Raw genomic sequence first — 19,998 nt, 5'->3', positions numbered from 1 at the left:
TAATCTGCTCGCTCATCTCCACTCTTAATATTTGAGGGTATTCCCTTCTAGTCCTTTTTAATCTATCTATCTATCTATCTATCTATCTATCTAATCTATACCTACACCTGTATCTGTAAATACATATACATTTTAAAATGAGAAACCCATCAGATTTTTAAATTTAGGATTATAACTTGATTTCTTAATTCATTGAACTCTCCCCGCTCTGTTATTTATTTGTTGTTATAGATAAGCCAATGATAAATGACCTTTTATATAAATTTTAGAGTTTCTCAGTATTTCCTTGGAATAGATTCCTCAAAGTGGCATAACTGGGTCAATAGTTACAAACTTTGAAAAGACTTGCCAAATTGCTTTGCAGACAAGTTATGCCAATTTATATTCTTATCACTCGACTATGAAATTACCTATTTCCTCACACCTCCGACAATGCTGAGTTTTTTTTAACCTTTGCTAATTTTCTAGCTTAAATAGATCTCATTATTTTAATTTGCATTTTCTTGGAAACTAGTGAGGTTGAACACATCTAATGTAGTTGGACAGTCTGAAAATTGTCTACTAAGATTTAAAAATGTAAAAAACAGATTCAGCTAGGCATGGTGACTCACATCTGTAATCCCAGCACTTTGGGAGGCCAAGGCAGGCAAAATGCTTGAGCTCAGGAGTTCAAGACCAGCCTGGGCAACATGGTGAAATCCCATCTCTACAAAAAATACAAAAATTACCAGGGTGTGGTAGCCCACACCTGTAGTCCCAGCTACTTAGAAGGCTGAGGTAGAATCACCTTACTAGGCTGAGGTAGAATCACCTGGAGCCCAGGAGGCAGAGACTGCCGTAAGCCGATATCGTACCACTGCACTCCACCATGGGTGACAGAGCCCATCTCAAAAAATAAAAATAAAATAAAACAATAAAAATTAAAAATATATTCATTTTTATTTTCTTCTGTTTTTTAAGCCTTTGCTAGTCTTTAACTCTTCATCTAAAATTTGATATGTGGTAAGAGATGAAGACATAATTTTTAGTTTTCCCAAATCTTTACCCAGTTGTTCCATTACCACTTGTTCAACAATTTTTATGCTTCCTTTAATACACAACCAAATTCTAACTGCACTGGAGTTTCTCTCTGGCCGATCTATTCTATTTCACGTACCTGTCTGTTGATTTTGGTGCCAGTACCACATAAGCTCAATCACTATGGCTCTATAATGTATGAAATATTACGATCTGGTAGGGTAAGACCATTCGGTATTTTTTTGTTTTCAAAAATTTCATGGGGTGTGGTAGCTCACACCTGTAATCCCAGCAATTTGGGAGGCTGAGGCAGGACGATCTCTTGAGCTCAAGGAGTTTAAGACCAGCCTGAGCAATATGGCAAGATGAGACTCCATCTCTACAAAATATACAAAAAAATTAGCCAGGTGTGGTGGCGCCAGCCTACAGTCCCAGCTACTCCAGAGGATGAGATAGGAGGATTGCTTGCACTTGGGAGGTTGAGGGTTCAGTGAGCTGTGATCCAGCCATTAAATCCAGCTTGGGTGATAGAGCCAGACTCTGTCTCAAAAAATACAATAAAATTCATGGTTTTCTATGAGGGAGTTTCTACCTCTCTTCCATCCACTCATCCTTATATATATTAATAAATATACAAATATTTAATATAAATATATATTTATTAAATATATAAGAATATATATAGATTAAAATATATATTTATCTATTTCAGTATTTCCTTGGAAAAATTCCTCAAAGTGGCACAATTGGGCAAATATATATCCTTATTAAATATAGAAAGGATATATATTTAATATATATTTATAAATATAATATATATATTTATACAGACTATATATTAATAGATTATATAGTACATATATTTAATATATATTTATTTTGAGTAATATACTATATACTATATATTTATAAAATGTTTATTTATATATTAAATAAATATGTATTTCTATATTACAGTATATATTATGTATTAATAAATATATTTATAAATATATATTTATATTTAACCTATATATAACTTAAATATATATTTATATATTTATTACAAATACATATTTATATAATATATAGAAATATTATTATATATATTGAAGTATTCATTAGAATGGCATGAAATCCATACATTAATCAATTGATATATTTTATAAGTAAGAATTCTGTGACAACAGTCAGGCCTTTATCCTGAGCCATCACTCCTCCATAGGACAACATGGAGAGAGGATTAAGAGCATCTGCCTTAATGTAGGCCGAGGCGGGCGGATCACAAGGTCAGGAGATCAAGAACATCCTGGCTAACACAGTGAAACCCTGTCTCTACCAAAAAATTCAAAAAAACTAGCCTGGCAAGGTGGCGGGCACCTGTAGTCCTAGCTACTCAGGAGGCTGAGGCAGGAGAATGGCGAGAACCCAGGAGGCGGAGCTTGCAGTGAGCCGAGATCGCGCCACTGCACTCCAGCCTGGGTGACAAAGCGAGACTCCACCTCAAAAAAAAAAAAAAAAAAAAAAAAAAAGAGCACTGCCTTAATGTTCTTAGCTCAGCTGGCTTAGCAAGTTACCTAACCTCTCTATGCCTCAATTTCATTATCTATGCAATCATTTTTATAATTTAATTAGGACTAGAAAATAGCAACTATAAACATCTCTCACAATCACACTTAAAAATAATTAACTCTTAAATTTTATTTTATCCACCCAAAAAGTACTTTTAAGCCTCCAAAGGAAAGAATATAAGGAAAAAGCAAAGGTAATATAACCGTCCTTGGTAGATAGCTCCACTCGTGTCTCAATCTATAATCCCCAGTGGAATTACAAGTATCAGAAGGGCTGGGATGTTTTTTCAGTCTCCGACCTGACACATACTTACACACTCGTACATAATAGGCATTTAGTAAATACTTTCTGAATGATTAAGTGAATTATGATGGTTCTCCTGATTCTAATACTCCAGGACAGTAAAGACAACAGCCTTTCCCACATCCTGTTAAGTGGCCAGAGAGAATCAGAGACTCCTTGGGAAAATTCAAGGTAAACCGAGACTTCTTTAGGCCCTGCCAAGTGGCCCACACACTAAGGGAGGAGTGCACATTGTGGGATCTGGGGGGAAATCTTAGGCTGTTTTAAAACACCAATTCAATTAGTTAAAGAAGACCCTGGAGTCTTGTCTCAGCATCTCAGAGTTTCCTGCCTCACTCACACCATTAGGTTGTTTTAATCTCTTCTTAAAGCGAAAAATGGCCTAACAAGATCTGAGTGCTATTTAAGGTATTTTTTCATAGCATTATTCACAACAGCTAAAAGGTGTAGGAAAAGCAAGTGTTAATGACAGAGAAACAAAATGTAGTGTAGCCAAACAATGGAATATTACTGAGCCATAAAAAGGAATGAAGTACTGAGACGTGGTGCAGCATGGATAAACCCTGAAGATGTTATAAGTGAAAGAAGCCAGTCACAAAAAGACAAAACACTGCATGATTCCACTTATATGAGCTATGTAGAGTAGCTGAATTTATAGGGACAAAAAGTAGAATGGTGGCTGCCAGGAGCTGAAGGGAAGGGGGAATGGGGAGTTATTGTTTAATGGTACAGTGTTTTAGTTTTGGAAGATACAAAGTTTTGGAGATGGGCGGTGATGACGGTTGCGCAGCAGTGTGAAGGTACTTAATGCCACTGAATTGTACACTTAAAATGGTGAAGATGGGAAAATTTATGTTATGTATATTGTATCACAATTTTTAGAAAAAAGTTAGTAATGCTGTTTAAAGATGTTTTCAGAAGTTGTAGATAGCTGAATATGTGGAGGTTTCTGGAGGGTGGCCCCACCAGGAAAGGGCATTGAAGCTCCAAGTCCCATCCCCTGTACCTTCTCCTACACATCTCTTCCAACTGACTGTTCATCTGTATTCTTTTTAGTACTTTTTTTTTTTTTTTGTCTTGCTGTGTTGCCAAGGCTGGAGTGTAGTGATGCAATCTCGGCTCACTGCAACCTCTGCCTCCTGGGTTCAAGAGATTCTCCTGCCTCAGTCTCCCAAGTTGGTGGGATTACAGGCACCTGCCACTGCACCTGGCTAATTTTTGTATTTTTAGTAGACACTGGGTTTCACCCATGTTGGCCAGGCTGGGCTTGAACTTCTGACCTCAAGTGATCCACTTGCCTCAGCCTCCCAAAGTGGTGGAATTACAGGTGTGAGCCACCATGCTCAGCCCATTTTTAATATGTCATAAAACCAGTAAAAAGCCAGCAGGGGGGCACCAGCAGCTTCCAGGGCATGAACATCTCCACCACCCAGAAGAGTTCTGGATCCTGGGCTACCTCTTCATCCAACGGTATTTTGCCATCTTTGAAAGGGCAAACCATCAGATTGGCCTAACTCCCGTGGCTTAAGTCTAAGTCTTTCTGACCACTTTCCAGGAAGATCTGGCCTAAGTCCTGTGCCCACTGTAGATGTCTATAATTCTCCTGTTCTTCCTATGAGATTGTAGAGGTGGACTCTTGCCCCTGTTCCTGGTCACACCAAAAAGGTAGAATTAAATCATAACCTACAACAGCAACAAAAAAGATGCTTTCAGAACTAGTTTTCCAGAAAGGAAGAAAAGACCAGAGTGCACAGAGCTAGCTCACCTATTTCATGACCTAATTATAGAAGATGAGCCCAGCTGTGGGGAGGGAGAGACGGGTATTACACCTGCTTGAATTATGAACAGATGCCTACCTGAGGCCAGTCTAGTTTTCTGATTCTATCACAACAGGGACTCATGTTATGTTTACCCACCAGCTGGCCTGTCAGAGCCTCCCCATCCATTAGATATGATCCAATACATTTAAACCTCTAAAGAAAAGAGTATACATTCAGCTCTCCTTCCTCCCAGAAGGCTCCTGGGTAGCAATGCAGATGTAATTAGCACATAGGCATCGCTCCACTTCATCCACCAACACATCGAAGATACGGGTACTTGCCAAGCTAATATATGCTCCTCCACACTCTTCTATCAGAACGGTAGGTGCGTGGTACTTGCCTTACATCCACACAGAGGAAAGTGGCCCCTCTAAGGGTTCATCCCAGAGGAAGGACAGCGGCTCTAAAGATGACCTGAAGGTTAGTTTCCTGCACAACAAAGTGAAAACAGCAGTTTTTAAATGGCAATGCCTCTACCAAGGACAAACATAATGTTTACATCCTTTTAACCTAAAATCCCAATACAGATAATATATATACCCAGATATACCAATGAACTATCTTTATCATTGCCATCGTCAACATCATCACCACACCACCATTATAGTTGGAGAAAAGGGAGAGATTTGCAGGATCTATAGGAGAGATGGCAGAGGAGGAGGAGGTGGCAATAATTTCTAGGTTTCTACCCTAAACCGAGTGGAGTATATAGGAGGTGCATGTTGAGCGGAACCGAGAATGCAGTGGAAGAGAAATTGGTGACAGCCGACTAGGTAAAGGCGGAAGGAAAGGAGGAGGGCAGAGACACAGGTAGTTTAAGTGGGTGTGTAAAACGCAAGGAAGGGCTGCAACACAAGAGGAACGTCGGCTGCGCCATCACCATCAACGCGACGCCTTCGGATTTGTCATTTGCCCAAGTACCATGAAATATCGCGAGAGCTCAGATCCCAAAACTAACTCCACTTTCCTGTAGGCCGCATTCCCACCCGCCTCCTCTCCTCGCCCCGCCGCGCCCCGCCGCGCCCCGCCGCGCCCCGCCGCGCCCCGCCGCGCCCCGCCGCGCCCCGCCGCGCCCCGCCGCGCCCCGCCCCGCGCGACCCAGGCCCCGCCCCTCGTGTCCTAGGCTATTCGGTAGTGTCAATAAAGTTGCAGCGCTTTGTAGTTTGCGGCGGACAACATGGCGGCCTTCATGCTGGGTTCGTTGCTTCGGACGTTGAAGCAGGTCAGGCTCCTACCTTTATCCACACCGCTACCCCTCACCCCTGAATCTCGTAACCCTCGGGTCCCCCACGACTCTGCTACCTGTAGTGCTCAGTGAGGACCAGTCCAGGGGTTCTCCCTCCGCCCTCTTCCCCGGTTGGGCTTGGTTCAGGGGAGGTCCGAGCTGCAGATGTCAGTTTGGTTTTCGTAAGCATATAACTAACTGGTATTAAAAGATGTGAGCTTGACTCCGATTTAGAAGAGAGTGAGTAGATGGGAGACGAGGTACGAGGATTGAGCTTTCAGAGACTTCTAACGTTAAGAGATGAGACCCGTGCAGAGGAGATTGAAAGGGGCTGTCAGCTAGGGAGGTGGAAAACTAGGGGAGTGGGATAGCCGGGAAGCAAAGGATGACAGAATTTCAAAGTGTAAGGAGTGGGCAACTCTGCTCAAAGTTGATAAATCAATTAAAAAGAAGTGCTGAGAATTGGCTGACGAGTTTAGCAGTGTTGGAACCTTAATCACAGGTGCGACGAGTTTAGTTGTTGGAACCTTAATCACAGGTGTGACGAGTTTAGTTGTTGGAACCTTAATCACAGGTGTGACGAGTTTAGTTGTTGGAACCTTAATCACAGGTGCGACGAGTTTAGTTGTTGGAACCTTAATCACAGGTGTTCTGAAGATGTTATGGGGACGAAACCCTTATAGAGAATAGGAGGAAAGAAATTGGAGTATAGATAAGCCTTTAAAGGAGGTTTGCTGTAAAGGAGAGCAAAAAAACTGGGTCAATAACTGGGGCGGCGGGGGGGTTGTTTTAACATGGCAGGGAAAACAGCATGTTTGTGTATGAAAGGGAAAGATCCTGTAGTATTAAAAATTGATGATATAGAAGAGGGAAGAATTGCTAGAGCTGTACCTTTAGGCAAGAGGCAATGGAGGCTGGTTAGACTGCAGTGGTGTTTAAAACTAATTGATCACAACCAGATACAGATTTATTTGTTCCTTCTCCACTCCCACTGCTTCACTTGACTAGCCCTAAAAATACCAAAAACATTAAAAAAAAAAGAAAAAAAAAAAGTCGATGGGGTCTTGTGCATGAAGTCATGAAGTTTGGTCTTAGGAACCTGGACAGTTCATCTGTAGCAGTTTTGTCCATAGAAATATAATGTGAACCACATGTGTAATTTAAAATTTTTCTAGTAGCCACATTTAAAAAGTAAGAAGTAGATGAAATTAAGTTTAATATAATATTTAACCAGGTATATCTAAAATATTGTGGTTCTAACATGGAATCAATATAACAATGACATATGAAATAGTTACATTCTTTTTTTCATACTAGATTTTCAAACACTGAAAGCATATCTCAGTTTGGATGATAAATTTCCCATAATTAAAATGGAAAATATAGTTCTACCAAAATAATAAAGTTGTTTAATGTTTACAATGCTTTGGTTTTTAATTTTAAATTAATTAAAATAATTACATTCCCCAGTTGTACTAGTTATATTACAAGTGTTTAATACCCCTATGTGGTTAGCGGCTACTCTATTGGACAGAGTGGATCTCTGATAACAGAAGGGAATGTAGAACATATGGTACAGATGCTAGTAAGTGAGTCACTGTGATGGTGAGCATTTATAGAAATGCTCTTTTGATTTCTTCTAATTTTATAATTAAGGAGAAGGTGAAGTCATCAGCTGAGTGTGAGGATGTGGGAGCAAGTGTCAGAGATTTAAGGGGAAAGAGACCATGTAAAAGAGTTGGAAATGGACAGAAGGAATGGTCAGGAGAATTGGAGTAAGTACAGAGAAGTGAGAGAGGGGCCAGAGAGTTGATGGTGTATTCAAGAGAACATTGTATTTATAGAACAAAGGAATTCAGGCTGGGTGAGAGAGGACGAAAGGAAATCAAAAGCTGAGTGAAAAAAGTGAAAAATGGTAGGATCAATGGATTGAAAGTCCCAGAAGCATTGTTATTGGGGTGTTACAAGGAGCAAGCTAGAAAGAAGTGATAGAGAATGAGATATACAAAGTGAGATAATAGAGAACTTGCACTTATTAATAATAAAATACCCACGACATGGGCATGGAATTGAATAGTTAAACAAGAGTGACAAAAATCATTGAAGGAGAGGCGTTAAGACAGAGTGATTAGGGTATAATTTCATGTATATTGAAATCACCAGGAATTAAGATAGCAAGAATATTGGAGAGAGTGACAGTAAGCCAGGATCCAAAATCGTGGAAAAATGAAAGGGAGTAGTAGGGGCTTTGGTAGATGACTGTAATGATGAGAGGTAGTGGAAGGTAGTAAGCCCAATGGCATGAGTCAAAGCCAGGAGCTTTCAGGAAGGAAGGAGAACTGGAAGTTGCAATGAAGAGCAAGGAAGACACTTACCTATCCCATCTCTAGGCCCAGTTATGGAAGAAAAAGGAGCTACAGGAAAAGCTGTGAGGAGGGATTTAAAATTTGGCCAGAGCGAAAGGTGAAGGAGATGTTAAGAGAAGTTGAGAATTTAAAAGATTTTGATGGTAGACCATGGATTTGGAGGGCCCAGTGGAAAGGTTTTAGGAGCTGAAGAGGGGTAAGAGATTGGGGCAGGATAAGATGTGTACAGAGCAGAATAGATGCAGCCTTAATCTATAAAGCACCATTATAAGCTGGTAAGGAAATACACCACAGTAGAAATGCAAAGGACATAAAAGCATTCACAGAAGAAATAATGTAATAGGCCAATAAATATTTTATTTTAAAAGTGTATTACTTCCCGATTTCAAGACCAGCCTGACCAACATGGAGAAACCACATCTCTACTAAAAATACAAAATTAGCCAAACGTGGTGGCGGGCGCCTATAATCACAGCTACTCGGGAGGCTGAGGCAGGAGAATCGGTTGAACCTGGGAGGCAGAGGTTGCAGTGAGCTGAGGTCATGCCATTGCACTCCAGCCTGGGCAACAAGAACAAAACTCCCATCTCAAAAAAAAAAAAAAAAAGTGTTATTACTTTTCTAGTAAGAAAACAAGGTATGCAAAATAGAATGAAAGACTGTTTTTAAAAACTAATAGAAGTGTTCTAGGAGAATTTGATTAGGAATACTTTGAAAAAGAATTCAAAGACGAAATGCTTAATCTTGTTTTCTAAATCCCCTGTACCCTCAATTTCATAGGTAAAAGCAAACCTCACATTGCCCCTCAAGGTGAATGGTTTCTTTCAGCCAGAATGATTTCTCCTTGATCTTATGAATGTATATTCTTTTCTATGTTTTGTTTGGACAAACTAGCTTTTCTCCCCTCCCCTGTCCCCACTTTAGTAAAAATTCTATCAACATTTCAAAGCCCGTCTTTCTGGGACAAGCGTTTCCAGCCATGGTTACCAAGGCATTCACTGGACTCAGTCATATGCCACATCAATATTCACATTCTATTCCTGCTTATCTTTTTTCCAAAAGGTGATTGCAGAATTGTTATATTTCCCCATGGAACTTTTGTTTAGTAATGTGAGCACTGAAGATGTTCAGTTTATCTTTTGTCAATAGACTGAAAAAATGTTGGCTTTCTATTTATAGTATTCTTATTTTCAGTTTTATATTTTGCTATACATATAAGTTTACAAACATCACTTATCAGAAGCCATCATTTTTCTATAGGGGCAATTTAATTAACATGTAATATTTCCTCTGGTTTGAGAGAGACTTACGTTTCTTGCGATCTATACTCCCTTTGCCTGTACTGTGAGTCAAAACTGTAAATTATCACCACGAAAATATGAGACTACAAGGAATATACTGTCTTATTACTGGACAACTAGTGCTGAGAAGTATTAGGTCAGTGATAGTTTTAAAGTACCCTTTGACCTAGCAGTTTTGCTCCCAATAATTTATCCTCGTTGGGTACAGTGGCTCATTCCTATAATCTCAGCACTTTGGGAGGCCGAGATGGATGGATCACTTGAGGTCAGGAGTTCAAGACCAGCCTGGCCAACATGGTGAAACCCCGTCTGTACTAAAAATACAAAAAACAAAAAACAGCCAGATGTGGTGGCAGGCACCTGTAGTCTGAGCTACTTAGGAGGCTGAGGCATGAGAATTGCTTGAACCCGGGAGGCGTATGTTGCAGTGAGCCGAGATTGCACCACTGCACTCCAGCCTGGGTGACAGAGCTAGATTCCATCTCAAAAAAGTAAAATAAATAAATAATAATGTATCTTTAAGATATATAGAAATACATATGAAATGATTTCTAAGACATTATTCACTGCAGCATTGTTTATAATGATAAATAGTGAGGTCTGTCCAGCAATATGTGGCAGGTTAAATTATGATGCTTCTATATAGTGGATTATGCAATATGAAGAAAATGGGGAAGCTTTTTACATTCAGATATTGAAAGATCTCTAACGTATATTGTTAACTGAAAAGAGGGAATGAAAAATGGGAGGGGAGTGTATACAGACAAAAATCTCTGAAAGATAAAAAAGAAACTGGAAACAGTGGATACCTGTGGGGCATAGGAGTCACTGGGCAGGTGAGGAATGAGGTGTGGGGAGACTTTTCACTGTGTGTCTTTTTATACCTTTTTGATTTTTGAACCATGTGACTATTGGCCTAAGTACAGGTCGAACAGAATAATAAAAATTTCTGAAAATCTGTCTTTCACCTTCCAATACATATGTTATTGCATTATATTATGATTTTGACTTAATATACATCCATAAAACTTATTTATTCTGAATTAGGAAGTCTATTATCTTAAATTATTAAACTGATCTAAAACAACTCTTAAAAGAATACTAGATCATAAATGGTGGCAGAAAGAGAATTGCAGGATTGAGGAACACTCAGAATATGGGCCTGGCTATCCTTCACTGGTCCCTTGTCTCTGTCTTTCAGATGGTTCCTTCATCAGCTTCAGGCCAAGTTCGAAGTCACTACGTAGACTGGAGAATGTGGCGCGATGTGAAGAGACGAAAAATGGCCTATGAATACGCAGATGAGAGGCTACGTATTAATTCACTCAGGAAGAATACCATTTTGCCAAAAACTCTTCAGGTTAGCTAATTAAGATGAGTCCCTTTGTACCACAAGATCCTTAACTCACATCAGATCGCTTTTGATACTGTTTGTTGTGACTTGGTATCAATATAATTTCTGGAGAATAAGATCCACATCAATGTAAACAAATAGCCTTGAAACTGATTTTGGTGAGTTTCAAATTAAAGACTATTCACTCCTAACTAGCCTTTCAACTGTTTCATTATGCCAGCCTTAGAAAGTACTGGTAAACTGGGTATTATTTTCACCTAAGGTCTCTCCCTGACTTCATCCCAATCTTGTTTTTTTTTTTTTTTTTTTTTTTTTTTGAGATGGTGTCTTGCTCTGTCCCCTGGGCTGGAGTGCAATGGTGCAATCTCGGCTCACCGCAACCTCTGCCTCCCAGGTTAAAGCAATTCTCCTGCCTCAGTCTCCTGAGTAACTGGGATTACAGGCGCATGCCACCATGCCCAGCTAATTTTTGTATTTTTAGTAGAGACGGGGCTTCACCATGTTAGCCAGGCTGGTCTCGAACTCCTGACCTCGTGATCCACCCATCTGGGCCTCCCAAAGTGCTAGGATTACAGGCGTGAGCCACTGTGCCCAGCCTCATCGCAATCTTTTAACTGACAAGGCATTGGGAGGCATTGCTGATGTTGATACTGTTCCTTACCCAGTACCATTCTGAGCCTGTCTCCCTGAACTCCCTTGCCCACCTCTGTGTGCTGAAGTGCCTTTCCATTAAGGCTTACTTTCTTGTCACACTGCTTGGGTTGAATAAGAGGATGTCCACCTTGCTTGGCTTTCTGAAGCATAAAGCCCTGCACCTAAGTGGTGATGTAGCATATCTGCGTTAAACAGGCTTATTAGGGAGCTATAAATTAAACTCAAGGCCACTCAACTTATTGAGAACTCAGATTTTTTAAAAACTACATTTAGAGAAGTTGACAGAATGATATACATCCTATTTATTACTATGGTTTCTTTTTAGTCTTGTCTAGATTAAGCCAGATGAGCAGAAAACTGAGGGCCTTGGACCACTGGGTTATGGCTTACACTAAAGTGGCATTAAGCTACTTTCGTACATTTAGGGAGTAATAAGAAGTGGCAGGCCAGGCACAGTGGCTCATGCCTGTTATCCCAACACTTTGGGAAGCTGAGGCGGACAGATCACCTGAGGTCAGGAGTTCAAGACCAACCTGGCCAAACCCTGTCTCTACTGAAAATACAAAACTTAAATGAGTGCAAATGGCACATACCTGTAATCCCAGCTATTCGGGAGGCTGAGGCAGGAGAATTGCTTGAACTCGGGGGGCAGAGGTTGCAGTGAACCGAGATCATGCCACTACACTCCAGCCTGGGTGACAGAGCAAGACTGTGTCTCAAAAAAAAAAAAAAAAAAAAAAAAAAAAAAAAAATTGTGGGGCCCGGGAGAAACTGAGCTCAAGACGTTGTTCATAGAGGCAGGGAAGCAGGATGGTGGCTGCTTGGAGCTAGGAGGACTAGGGTGTATGGGGGGTATGGGGGGCAGGGGGAAATCAGGAGATACTGGTCAAAGGGTGTACTTTGTTGTAAGATGAATCAGTTCTGTGGAGCTAATGCACAGCACCGTGACTATAGTCAATAGTACTGTATTGTGTACTTGAAATTGCTAAGAGAGTAGATCTGAAGTGTTCTTAACACACCCACACACACACACACACACAAAAGGTAATCTTGTGAGGTGAAGGATGCATTCATTAGCTTCATTGTGGTAATCATTTCACAATGTATATGTTCAACAAATCATGACATCGTATGCCTTAAATATATGCAATTTTTATTTGTCAATTATACCTTAATACAGCTGGGGGTGTGTTGTTTGAGTACCTTTATGAAGACACCCAGAAGAAGTGTCTCTGGTATGACTAGCAGCAATAACTGTGCAGAGTCTGAATCATGTAAACTGATCATGGTTCTCTGCTGCCTGCTAAGTTTCTTACAAGTCAAATTTATGTCCCAGTTCTAACAAACTCAGGCTTTTACAGCATGCACTTTTGTGTTCCTGAGGCTTTTATCTTTTCTACTGTCATTTCTCTTTGCCCCAGTTTCCTCATTTGTAAACTGCCTTAAATCTTTCAGGGAACAAGGAGGGGTATGTATCAACCAATCAATCAATCAGTAATTTCTAGCCATTCTTTAAAGTCCACCTCCATGAAACCTGGCTTCAATCTTCCTGCCCAGTCATTTCTTCTCTCCAGTTCCTTTTATAGCATTTATTGTTTACTACTCAATGGCTCAGTCATGTTGTTTTTTCATTTTGTTTTGTTTTTGAGATGGGGTTTTGCTCTTGTTGCCCAGGCTGGAGTGCAGTGGCACGATCTCGGCTCACCACATCTGCCTCCTGGGTTCAAGCAATTCTCTTGCCTTAGCCTCCCAGCCAGCTGGGATTACAGGCATGCACCACCACACCCAGCTAATTTTGTCTTTTTAGTAGAAACGGGGTTTCTCTATGTTGGTCAGGCCGGTCGCAAACTACCGACCTCAGGTGATCCGCCCACCTCAGCCTCCCAAAGTGCTGGGATTACAGGCATGAGCCACTGCACCTGGCAATCATATTGTTTTATATAATTCTGTTAGTTCATAATGGTAACACATGCAATAAGCTTTTGTGTTAATTTTTGGTTTGTATATACTTTCATTTAATTTGTGTTCTCTTAATGTGTTATTTTGCTTGCATGACAGTCTAGCACAGGGTCCATCATACTTGTCAGGACACTTATCAGATTAAAGTGAATATTATGAACACTCACACTCTTGAACACATACATAGGAAGAAATCTCTACTGACAAAACCTGAGCCCTAGCTACTGCTGTAATCCCTCCTTTTGTCCCCTCAACCACTTTGCCCTTACCTGATTCATCCTCTACCTTGCAAATGATTTTTTAAAAATATAAACCTCATCTGATCTCTCCCCTTTACTTCTCCAGTTGTCAGAATCTTTACCATAGACATCAGGGCTCCATGTGATACTCTCCTTCCTCCTTCTCTAGTCTTATCTCAAGCCACATTCCTTCCTATTTGATCATCAGCCCAGAGGTTTCAAACTTCTGTGATTCAAAACACGTGAGGAGGCAACAGAAATACATTCACATACTTTACCAATGACTTAAACAAAAGTATGTAGCTGTACTATTCATATTCGCTCAAATCGGAAGATGACCCAGATGACCATCAAAGGTAGGATGGATAAATGAATTATGGTACTCATGCAATGAAAATTACCTGCCAGTGGCCGGGTGCTGTAGCTCACACCTGTAATCCTAGCACTTTGGGAAGCCGAGACAGGCGGATTGCCAGAGCTCAGGAGTTTGAGACCAGCCTGGGCAACGTGGCAAAACCCCGTCTCTACTAAAAATACAAAAAATTAGCTGAGTGTGCTAGTGCACACCTGTAATCTCAGCTACTTGGGAGGCTGAGGCAGGAGAATCACTTGAACCCAGGAGGCAGAGGTTGCAGTGAGCCGAGATTGTGTCATTGCACAATCTGTCACCCATAGCCTGGGTGACAGAGCAAGACTCTGTCTCAAAAAAAAAAAGTAAGTTACCTGCCAGTGAGAAGGAGCAAAATACATGTACAACAATGTAATGCGATCTGTGTAATAATGTGATTTCCCTTAGGACGTGGCCGATGAAGAAATCGCTGCCCTCCCACGGGATAGCTGTCCTGTTAGAATCAGAAATCGGTGTGTTATGACGTCCCGTCCGCGTGGTGTGAAGCGGCGCTGGAGGCTTAGTCGTATAGTCTTCCGTCACTTAGCTGACCACGGGCAACTTTCTGGGATCCAGCGAGCAATCTGGTAAATGAGCTCCAGAACCTATTGAGCTTGCAGGGAAGCCAGTTCCAGCAAGAAAAGATTTTTTTAATAGACCAAACCCTACTCTACAGGGGCCCAGTGCAGTTGTTTGGCCTACCTGATGCTATCTCTAAACTACTTTTAAAATGAAGAAATTTGGGTGTTTCATGTCAGTGAATTATCTTTTCTCTTGGACTTAATAAACATACTGTTCCATACATAGTGCAAAGAGTAGTATAATAAATATTTTCTGTGAATATGTTTTTTATACCCTCCTTTTAAGTTTAATCTTTTAGTAACATATAAGGGTTTTTGTTTTTAAGAGCATTATTTCATAAAATGTTATACATAATCCAACTAATTGACATGTAGCTCATTTATGGCAGTTTGTAATCCTGGGCTAGCTTTCCCGACCTGCAGAGCTCCCCTTCCTATTACTGTTGGATAAACAGTAGATTGGATAGCAAGGCTGCTATTCTGGATTATCTAATGCTCCACTTCTTTGTGTGATGGCTGAAGAAAAGAACCACTAAATGTTTTCTTGTCCATCCTTAAGGGACTTTAAAACAAATTATGCCTCTTTAAGTCCTTGAAGGTTTCTATCCAAAGAGGAAAAGTTTTGTTGGAACAGTATATATTCCCTATTTTTATGTTTATTTAATTCATAACAGAAATAAGTAAGGCTAGCACAAAGTTCTCATTCAGTAACTCAACAGTGTGATCAGCCCAGTGATAAAAATACACATATTGAAGTACCTACTTAACATCAGGAAAATATTCCTGGAGAACTTACTAATAAATGAGGAGGTGAGGGGTGAGATTTTTTTCTGCACACAGAGGAAACAAAAGCACAAAGAAGCAAAGGCACTCTAGCATCAGAGAACCACAGTCACTTCAGTGGATCAGATATATGAAGCACAAGACAAGGCTCATATAGTGGAGGATCTCACAAATCATGTGAAGGAATTAAGACTGACATACCAGGTATTAGATAGTTTTAAGCACAGGAATGACATCATCAGTTTGTAACACAGGTAAGTGACGGCTGTGTGGCAGATGGCCATGAGAGGAAAAGGCTACAGGCAAGACAACCAGTTAGGAGGATGTCTTAATTGTTGAGGAAGATGAAGGCCTGAACTAACATTGTGGTATTTGCTAGAGAAGACAGGACAGATTTTTAAAGTTTTAGAAAAGAAAATTGGGCAAGACTTACAAGACTGATTATATCTAAGAGGTAAAGATGGCTCTCTGAGTTCCTGATAAAAGTGTCTAGATAGATGGTAGAGGGCAACTCCAAGATAGAAAATTTGAAAAAAGAACAGATTTAGGGGAAACAGAAGATAAGGAAGTTCAGGTTCCAGTCATGCAGTGTTGGAGACGCCTGTGTCATCTGATGAAGACTAGTATGCAGCTGGATAGCAGAGCCCGAAACTCAGGTAGAGGTGAAGTTATGAGGGAATTATCACAATCTAGTTTGGATTCATATTTCTTAAATATGTATGACAACTTACCAACTGGAATGTTCTAGCTAATAACTAGTAACTAGTGTTAATCAAATCAGATTTACTGATTTCTGGCATATCATTGAAAGGACATCCCACATCTTTTTGGTTTGTTTGAATGAGTCCAAGTATGATCCATGTATTTCATTTGGTTGCTACATCTCTTAAATCCCTTTTGTTCTATAAACCTCTTCACTCCTTTATGTCATTCATTTGTGGGAGGAACCGGGCCATTTTTCCTGTAGAATGTCCAACATTTAGCCGTTTGCTTCTTTCGTGTGTTTTTAAATTTATTCCTGTCACACAAATTCCCTATAAACTGGTAGTTACATTGAGACTGACCTAGATTCAGGCTCCATGTTTTGGAGATGAATTTTCATCAGTGGTGCTGTGTACTGTTAAACCAGAAGGCACGTTATCTGTCTGTCCAACTTTGAATGCTGCTTGACCAGTGGGTGCAGGTGGGATCAGCCTGGTCCCTGCATTTGAAGTTAACCATTCATTAACCTGCCACTCAATGGTTTTTGCTTTTTTTTGTTTTACAGCATTTTAATACGCTTCACAAATTTGCATGTCATCCTTGCACAGGGGCCATGCTAATCTCTGTATTATTCAATTTTAATATATGTGCTGCTGAAGCAAGCAAAGTTTTTGCTTTTCATTGGTGATTGTTACTCTGTTGTTTTATTGAGGTTTGCAATTGTAGTTTTCTAATTCCATAATTTTTCTGTATTGGCTAGAATTTTTCTGTCAAGAACTTTTCCTTATCAGTAATTTATTTTCCTGAAATATATTTCTTCAAGATAAATGCATGATTCTTTAACAATTTTTAGAGTAAATGAGTTGGTGCTCTAGCCAATGAAAATGGTAACAAATCATTTATTTTTCACTGTAGTGAACTTGCAAATTTTGTGTATATTGTTTCAATCTATTCCATTCATTATTTCTTGATGCTCAAATTGTCCCATTACCAGTGAGAGCCCCTTAAGTTGTTTCCTGTATCCTACTGAATTGGTACAGTATTATTCAGTATTTCCTTGCTTTCTGACATAAGCTAACCCAGGTCTACTTTGTGCATTTCTTGCCTCAGACATTTTTTCCAAGGGTTCATGGACCTTTTTGTAGGAAATAGTGTTTAGTTTAGAGACCACACTGAGCACTAGGCAGTGCTGATGGCTATTATCATCATTGCATTTAGGTCCTTTCAGCGGGTCTGCCTAGGCAAGTCTTTTTTTAAAAGGTAAAAACAGACCGGGTGCGGTGGCTCACGCCTGTAATCCCAGCACCTTGGGAGGTTGAGGCGGGTGGATCATTTGAGGTCAGGAGTTCGAGACCCAGCCTGGCCAACATGGTGAAACCGTCTCTACCAAAAAATACAAAAATTAGCTGGGTGTGGTGGCGCACACCTATAGTCCCAGCTCCTCGGGAGGCTGAGGCTGGAGAATCCCTTTGAACCTGGAGGCAGAGGTTGCAGTGAGCTGATACTGCACCACTGTACCCCAGCCTGGGCAACAGAGCAAGACCCCATCTCAAAAAAAAAAAAGGTGAGTTTTTATTGATTTTAGAATGTATTTAATACAAAAATCTTAGCTCCTAATGACATCAGCCTGTTTACCTTTATCATAAATTATATTTAAAGTTTCAATATAATTTTACTAACACTAGTGATTATAGTTTTAGATTCACTTGTGGTTTTGTACTTAGAATCCATCTCACTACCAATGGGCAAACACTTGTGTTCTAAAGTTATTTGAAAGTAGTTTATACTACCAACTTGATGTATATATATGCTGTAGTTTGAACATTTGTGTACTTCTGAAATTCACATTGCGATCTAATCCACAATGCGTTGACATTAAGAGGTGGGGCCCTTAGCGGGTGATTAGGCCAGGATGGCTCCACACTCATGGATGGGATCAGTGCCTTTCTAAGAGGGCTTGAGGGAGAGTTTATCCCTTTTACCCTTCCGATACTGCAAGAAGGCACCATACTGGAAGCAGAAAGCAAGCCCTTACTAGACACCAATCTACTGGTGCCAAATCTTAGACCTCCCCAGCCTCCAGAAGTGCAAGAAATAAATATTATTTATAAATTCTTAGTCTGTGGCATTTTGTTACAGCAGCAGGAACAGACTGAGACAATGTGTTGGTAGGTTTAGGGTCATTTTTTACTTTTTCAATCATGTTAAATTTTAGATAGTTCTAACGTCAAAACTCTAGAAAAAAGTTACATTCACAGAGTAGCTTCCATCCTCATCTCCTTCCTTCCCCTGCTAACAATTTTTATTAGCTTTGGGTTTACTCGAGTTTTTTTTTGAAACATAAGCAAATACACCTATGTGCATACATTCACATTTCTCACCCTTCTTACACAGACCCAGTGGGTATACCATAAATGTTCTGCACTTTGCTTTTCCCCTTACTCTATCCTGGTGACCATTTTACATTATACAGAAATCTTCATTGTTTTGTGACTCCCTCATGTGGATGAACCGTAATACATTCCTGTTTAATACACTTGGGTATTTCTGGTCTTTTGCATATAGCATTCCAAATTTTCGTAAATGCACCTTTCAGAGCCCAGAAAGAAGTTAAAATTCTGAGTCAGAGGATAAATGCATATGTAATTCTGATGGTTATTACCAAATACTCTTTTTGAGACAAGAGTCTTACTCTGTCACCCAGGCTGGAGTGCAGTGGCACAGTCTCAGCTCACTGCAAACTGTGCCTCCTGGGTCCAAGTGATTCTTGTCCCTCAGCCTCCCAGGTTCAGGTGATTGTTGTCCCTTGGCCTCCCAGGTTCAAGTGATTCTTGTCCCTCAGCTTCCTGAGTAGCTGGAATTACAGGCATCTGCCACCATGCCCAGCTAGTTTTTTTAATTTTCAGTAGACAGGATTTCGCCATATTGGCCAGGATGGTCTCAAACTCCTGACCTCAAGTGATCTGCCCGCCTTGGCCTCCCAAATGTTGGCATTACAGGTGTGAGCCACCGCACCCACCCAAATACTCTTGAGTGTTAACCAGAGTTTTACTTTTTCATTCCATTCCCAAATATGTGTCCTTATTTCTCCACAGCCTCAACACTCAATATATTTGTTTTTAAACTTTTTCCAGTGAAAGGTAAAAAGAAACTGTGGTTTATTCTCTTCTGAACAAGGTAAGCATCTTTACAGGTTAAAGATCATTTACATTTCTTTTTGTATGAAGTATTCTTAATTATTGGAATCCTCTCAATACATTGTTTGCTTTGGGTTGTGGTGGGGTTTTTCTTGTCCTATAAACATTTTTATGTAGTTAAAACTGATCAAGTTTTGTTTCTTCTAGGTTTTAAGTCACATATAATGTAGTTTTGCCCCATTTTCTTCTAGTATTTGTATGCTTTCATTTTTTTTTTTTTTTTTGAGACGGAGTCTTGCTGTACTGGCCAGGCTGGAGTGCAGTGGCCTGATCTCAGCTCACTGCAAGCTCCACCTCCCGGGCTTATGCCATTCTTCTGCCTCAGCCTCCCGAGTAGCTGGGATTACAGACGCCCACAACCTCTCCCGGCTAGTTTTTTGTATTTTTTAGTAGAGACACGGTTTCACCGTGTTAGCCAGTATGGTCTCGATCTCCTGACTTCGTGATCCGCCCGTCTCGGCCTCCCAAAGTGCTGGGATTACAGGCTTGAGCCACCGCGCCCAGCCCATATGCTTTCATTTTTACAATTAGATCTTCAGTCTGCTTGGAATGTATCTA

General features: G+C 40.3%; 1 protein-coding gene and 1 pseudogene across 1 annotated transcript; one reads left to right on the top strand and one right to left on the bottom strand.

Moving 5' to 3' along the window:
- The first annotated feature begins 5,776 nt into the window (after positions 1-5,776).
- Positions 5,777-15,029, top strand: MRPS14 (mitochondrial ribosomal protein S14). The gene is made up of 3 exons (XM_010367385.2): positions 5,777-5,913; positions 10,785-10,943; positions 14,586-15,029. Exons 1-3 carry the CDS (start codon positions 5,869-5,871, stop codon positions 14,766-14,768), a joined length of 387 nt encoding a protein of 128 aa, XP_010365687.1. The 5' UTR covers positions 5,777-5,868; the 3' UTR covers positions 14,769-15,029.
- A 1,777-nt stretch (positions 15,030-16,806) lies between these two features.
- On the bottom strand, positions 16,807-16,905 carry LOC115899374 (annotated as a pseudogene).
- Between the last annotated feature and the right edge of the window lie 3,093 nt (positions 16,906-19,998).

The sequence above is a fragment of the Rhinopithecus roxellana genome, chromosome 8 (genome assembly GCF_007565055.1).
Source record: "Rhinopithecus roxellana isolate Shanxi Qingling chromosome 8, ASM756505v1, whole genome shotgun sequence".
Taxonomy (NCBI): Eukaryota; Metazoa; Chordata; class Mammalia; order Primates; family Cercopithecidae; genus Rhinopithecus; species Rhinopithecus roxellana.
The sequence above is the reverse complement of the archived record's forward strand: the minus strand, read 5'-3'. Positions and strand labels throughout refer to the sequence as shown.